Source organism: Hippocampus comes, unplaced genomic scaffold (genome assembly GCF_001891065.2).
Source record: "Hippocampus comes isolate QL1 unplaced genomic scaffold, H_comes_QL1_v1.1 scaffold68, whole genome shotgun sequence".
NCBI classification, from domain to species: domain Eukaryota; kingdom Metazoa; phylum Chordata; class Actinopteri; order Syngnathiformes; family Syngnathidae; genus Hippocampus; species Hippocampus comes.
The window spans coordinates 534,363-539,362 of NW_017805625.1; the positions used below are offsets into that span (position 1 = coordinate 534,363).

General features: G+C 52.7%; 2 protein-coding genes across 3 annotated transcripts in view; one reads left to right on the plus strand and one right to left on the minus strand.

The window, feature by feature from the left end:
* Positions 1-5,000, plus strand: part of rnf123 (ring finger protein 123) — a 24,439-nt gene that overhangs the window by 16,136 nt on the left and 3,303 nt on the right. The gene's annotated exons all lie outside the window — the stretch shown is intronic.
* amigo3 (adhesion molecule with Ig-like domain 3) overlaps positions 1-5,000 on the minus strand; it is a 17,076-nt gene that overhangs the window by 11,025 nt on the left and 1,051 nt on the right. Inside the window, exon 2 of one of the 2 annotated variants that reach the window (XM_019880688.1) lies at positions 3,116-5,000. This exon is cut by the window's right edge and continues 469 nt beyond it. The exons of the other annotated variant lie outside the window; for it this stretch is intronic. Coding sequence (XP_019736247.1) covers positions 3,668-5,000 — 1,333 coding nt within the window. The 3' untranslated portion in view covers positions 3,116-3,667. Of the gene's footprint in view, positions 1-3,115 lie in introns of those variants that run through there. 2 annotated transcript variants of the gene reach the window in all.

A 5,000-nucleotide genomic window follows, 5' to 3' on the forward strand; every position in this document is an offset into this window, starting at 1 on the left:
GTGTGTGTGTGTGTGTGTGTGTGTGTGTGTGTGTGTGTGTGTGTGTGTGTGTGTGTGCGCCTGTGCATGCTGGGCTGGCCTCCCCCGTGCACACGCTGAGCGTCCATTACTGATGTGTGCGTTTCACTTTGGCCTGATCGAAGTCCATCAAGGAATCTTTGGATCCCATCAGATTGTCCACATGCAGCCATAGTATTGATCCTGCTACACTTACATAGAATCCTTAGCGGCTCGTCCAACAGTTTGTCAGAAAACCCACACACACGTTCAGCCGACCATTATAAAGTATGTTTAACAAATAAAAACATTGAAAAACATCAAGCTTGCTCGTTAGAGTCTGACTGCAGTGTGCCAGATTTGACTGGGCTGCTGTACTACCTCAGGGCCTGGACGCATTGCTGTCATGGATGGAAAAATGAATTCCCGAGTTTATCGAGACACTTTGCAAAGCTTCTGTCTGACAAATGAAGCTCGTTGAAGGACTTGCGATGCAAGCGGACAATCAGCAATTGAAGAAATCTGTCTCCTGGAGTACTGAGACTCCAACCCCACTGAGCTGCTGTGGCACAGATTTATGGCAGACACCCCAAGTGTATTGCTGAACTGGAGGAGTTTTTGCCAAGGGACGTTCTGAAGTTCCTCCGGTCTGATTTGCACCAACAAAAAGGAAAAACAGCTTATTTCGGTCCACAGGATGTCGTCTTTTTGTGTATGGGTTGTGTTGCGGTCAGTTCACACGTGATGCTTCCGCCTCCTCTTTAAAATCAGTGATTCCTCTTTGTGTATCAGCAAACAGGCGCACGCACAGTGAGAGCATGTGTGCGTATTCCTGCGCCCGTCAACTTCCGTTCCCATCAGGACCATGAGATTGTGGGGGCGCTAATTAGCTTAGCAGCCTCTTGTTTTCTTTGCCGGACGTGGGCTTTACTCAGCCTGAAGCCTCCGCAGCCTCTTCCCACTCCCGTTTTCGTAGGACGTAGCTTGATCTCAGTCCCTCTTCTGAATAGAACAAACAAACAAAAAAAAAAGAAAACAGCACTACTCCATTATTAAGTCGCTGCTACCAGTATCGCCCGAAATGAGTTTGTCGTCACCTTGATTGCAGCTGCAGCAATCCTTCTCAACTCCCTAATCACGACCTTGTGTGGACATTTAGCTTGTCGTTCCAAAGTTGAGTAACACAAATGGAACATTATTGGTTAGATGAGCAAAAGGCTTTCTGGTGGACGGCAGCCATTATTGGGAAAATGTGGCGCATCGGTGGAAGTGCTTGTTCCATATTTTTGAGAACCAGCAGAAGCATTTTGTAGTCATGAAAAGTCCATCGTTGAGCTTGAGAACTCTTGCTGCTCCAATTTGCATTGCCTGATCCCGCTATTGATTTTTGCTCAGTAGGACAGGATCCTTTGTCATCATGTAGCCTGATCCCAGCCTGTCCGGAAGGCTTCTCTCCTCCCAGAGAACAAGTAGCACGGTCAATATTCTATTTGTGATTCAAGATTTTTTTTTTTGGGGTGAGTCACCAAGCTCATTGATCAACTGAAACACTTGTGACACTTTATTGACGAATGGTTGACAAGCTCCTGAGTGCCCGTGTCACCTTTGACTCAGGTGGACTCAGCCACACGCGCGCACACACGTGCACGTTTTACAAGTTGCAGTAACTCGAGCTGCCTCACATGATGATGTCACACATGTCAATTGTTGTAGATTAAGCCTTTCATGCACCCTGTAACCCGATAACACGATCAGCTGTCCGCTGCGGTAACCGATGTCCCTGAAAAGGTTAATTAGAAGTAATCCCTTGGCATAGGCTTCCTTGTTTGGGAGGATGTCTTACCCATAATATGGACACGGGCATAGTTGTAGAGCTTTAGACTTATAAGATTTCTATCCAAAGGACTTGGTTGCATCAAGGTGAAAGAAAGAAAAATCAGTGTGGAATGTCGCAGATGATTCGTGGAAAGGGAATGGGGAGGTGTCGCACGCAACGCTCCTTGGCCCTCAGCATGCTCCCGTTTTTTTGTCTCGGAAGACGTGAAGTCTGTGATGGCGGCGACGACGGCAAGTGTTTGAAGTGACGAGACCGTAGCCCTTGTCATTGGCGTGACCGCTTGGCCCTCACGAGGCTCCCGGCGCGTTTCCCATCTGCTCCTGTTGTCATGGAAACAAGGGGAACGGAGGAAGTGGGAACGAAGACAAGGTTGAGTAGGAACGTCAGTCACGCACGCGGACACTTCCTCCAGGCGGCCGGATGATCGGTGCGGCTCAAGGCGCGAGGAGTTGAAATCCGACCCGTGCGCCCACAAGGCATCGCGGGCAGCGTACGCGTCGGATAAAAGATTGACAAGCGTTAAGACCGACACGAGCGAGCGGCCGTCTTGGTTGGCGTGGCGCTGGTCAGGACGCGTGGCCGTCTGCTGACGGGAGCGTCTATTAATAGCGCGTGTTCCTGGAAAACATGATTTCATGCCACAATGCAACCACTTGGCGCGATGGGGCAGCGGGTCACATGACCGCCCAAAGTTTGGCGCCTTATCGGTGAGGACTACTTGAAGTTCCTCCTGGGTATTCTACGCTGAGAGAAATTAAGAATATTCCATGTGCAAAACTCAGACCGATTTATAATTCCTTTTCAATGGGCTCGAAATTGCCCAGCCGATCAGTTTGTCCCCTCAGGCGACATTTTTGTGACTAACGCGCATTACGGTCAAAGAGTGAAGCGTCGTCGTCGTCAGCTTGCTCCGTTTTTGAGATGCATAATTTCTATGAGAAAAATTCGACAACACACCGCCAAACAAAAATGTTCTGCATCGATTATTTATGTGCCGTCTGCCAAATAGGGGAAGGATATGTTCCAGCCAAAGATAGTTGACCAAAAATACATAATTTGATAGAAATGAATGAATATTTTCTGAGCAATTTAGTGAGCATAAAGGATCTCTTACAGCACCATTGTTGGGATGGTCAATTTGAATCTCTTTGTTTTTAAAAAGGGACACTTTTTAAAAACAATATCCGAATTAGCTGAAAGCTAAATTTGCATCGGTCGGCGCAGCTATGCTATGATCTGCTAAGATATGCTATGGCAAGCTAACAAAATAACCAGAAGGGATGTTCGTTCGGAGCATTTTATTAGGCCCACGGCGAGACGGCAAGTGGAGGTAGTGCAAGGACGACGATGCAAGTGAGTGCAGTGAAAACATTTGCAGACAAAACCTCAAAAGTGCTCCTTGATGTTTTATTGATGTTGTTCTGCTCGTCCTCGCCACAGCATTTAACAATGAGAAGCGAACCCGGCAGGCGGAGCTTCTATTTTCAGCCGAGCTATTGGGACGCTTGCTCCGTGCGCGGCATCAAGGCATCTGCAGCAAGCGTTCTTAAAGGTACTCGCGGGCTTTTAAAGGTTTACGCAGCAAACACCCCCCCCCCCCAAATTGTTTGTTGGCCATCTTTGGTGATTTGACTCGTCGTCCATCCGGTCACAGTGCACAGATCGGTTCTTGGCTGTCATTTTGAAGGCAAAGCAAAGGTGTCGATCAGGAGTCGGGATGTGGTGGAAGTTGTAATGTTGGTAGTGGGAGTGGGGGGGGGGGTGCAGGGTGTGGAAGATGATGGGGCCGTGAGATAAAATAGTGGCACCGGTGTAGTTGTCTGAGTTCCCTTGCTAGGGTAACACGAAGGACGTGTCTGGAAACTTGGCGTCCCGCCGGAGCGTTTGCCGCGCCTCGGGCTCCAGAAGCAAACCCGGCCCCAGGTGCCCTTGAACCGCCCCTGCCACCCTGACCCGCCCGTTCTGCTGCTCTCTGACTGGCTCCAGAAAGACCACGTGTCTGTTGGTACTGACCTTTCGGCCCGGGCCCTCGGTGGTGGCGGGCGGGGTGGGACTTAGGATGGAGGACTGGGCACTCTCCAGCCCGGCCTCGTTGGCAGCGGGGCCGGCCCCTTTGTTGCAGGGCCTGCACCGGCACGGTGTCAGGTACAGGTACATGAGGACCAGGATCAGGCTGACCACGCACCCGAGCAGGGTCGTGAACCCGGTGTTGAAGGAGTCGTGGTCCTGGTTGGCGTGTTGCATCACCACCGTCACGTTCACTTCCTGCGTCTCGTTGCGCCGGCCCACCGTGTCACGCGCCATGCACCAGTACACCCCGGAGTCCTCCGCTCGGGCAGCCACGATCTCCAGGCTCCCGTTGACGAACATCTTTAGCGAGCCGTTGTTGCCAGGTGGCGACACGTACTCCTGGTGCGGGGAGACCCAGAAGAAGGTGACGTGCTTCCCTGTCAGCGTGGTGCTACAGTGGAGCAGCGCCGGCCGACCCGCGTTCACCGCCACGTCGCTCGACTGCGGCGTCACGGCGGTAGCGTTGCAAGGTTGGGGGAAGTTAGGGAGGAAGCGCGCGGAGAGTCCCTTCACCCCGTACATCAGGCAGGTGTAGTCCCGCCGGAATTCCGTCACCGGCGGGTAGCCTCGAAGCTCCCACAGGCGGAACATTCGGTACATGGCGCAGTCACATACCAGCGGGTTGGCGTGAAGGTAAAGGGTCTGCTGCAGTCTACCCGGCAGGCTGGTGAGGTTCTCCAGGGGCAGCCGGGGCAGGCGATTCGAGGACAGGTCCAGCAAGAGCAGCCCGGGGTGCTCTCGAATGGACAAGAAGGGAAATTCCAGGAGTCGGTTGTGGCTGAGGTAGAGCCTGCGGAGGGCGCCCAATCCCGCCACGGCGTTGCGCTCCACCTTCACCAGCAGGTTGTTGAAGAGCAGCAGCTCCTCCAGGCCGGGAAGGTCCCGGAACGAGGCCTCCTCTACGGCCCGCAGCTTATTGGACGACAAGTCCAGGTGTCGCAGCAGCGCACCGGAGGAGTTTCGGAAGGCGCCCGGCAGGATGGCCGTCAGACGGTTGTGCGCCAAGCGTACGGTGTGCAGACGCAGCAGCCCCTCAAAGCTCCCCCCCCGAAGCGCCGCTAGACGATTGTGGCTTAGGTCCAAAGTGACCACGGAG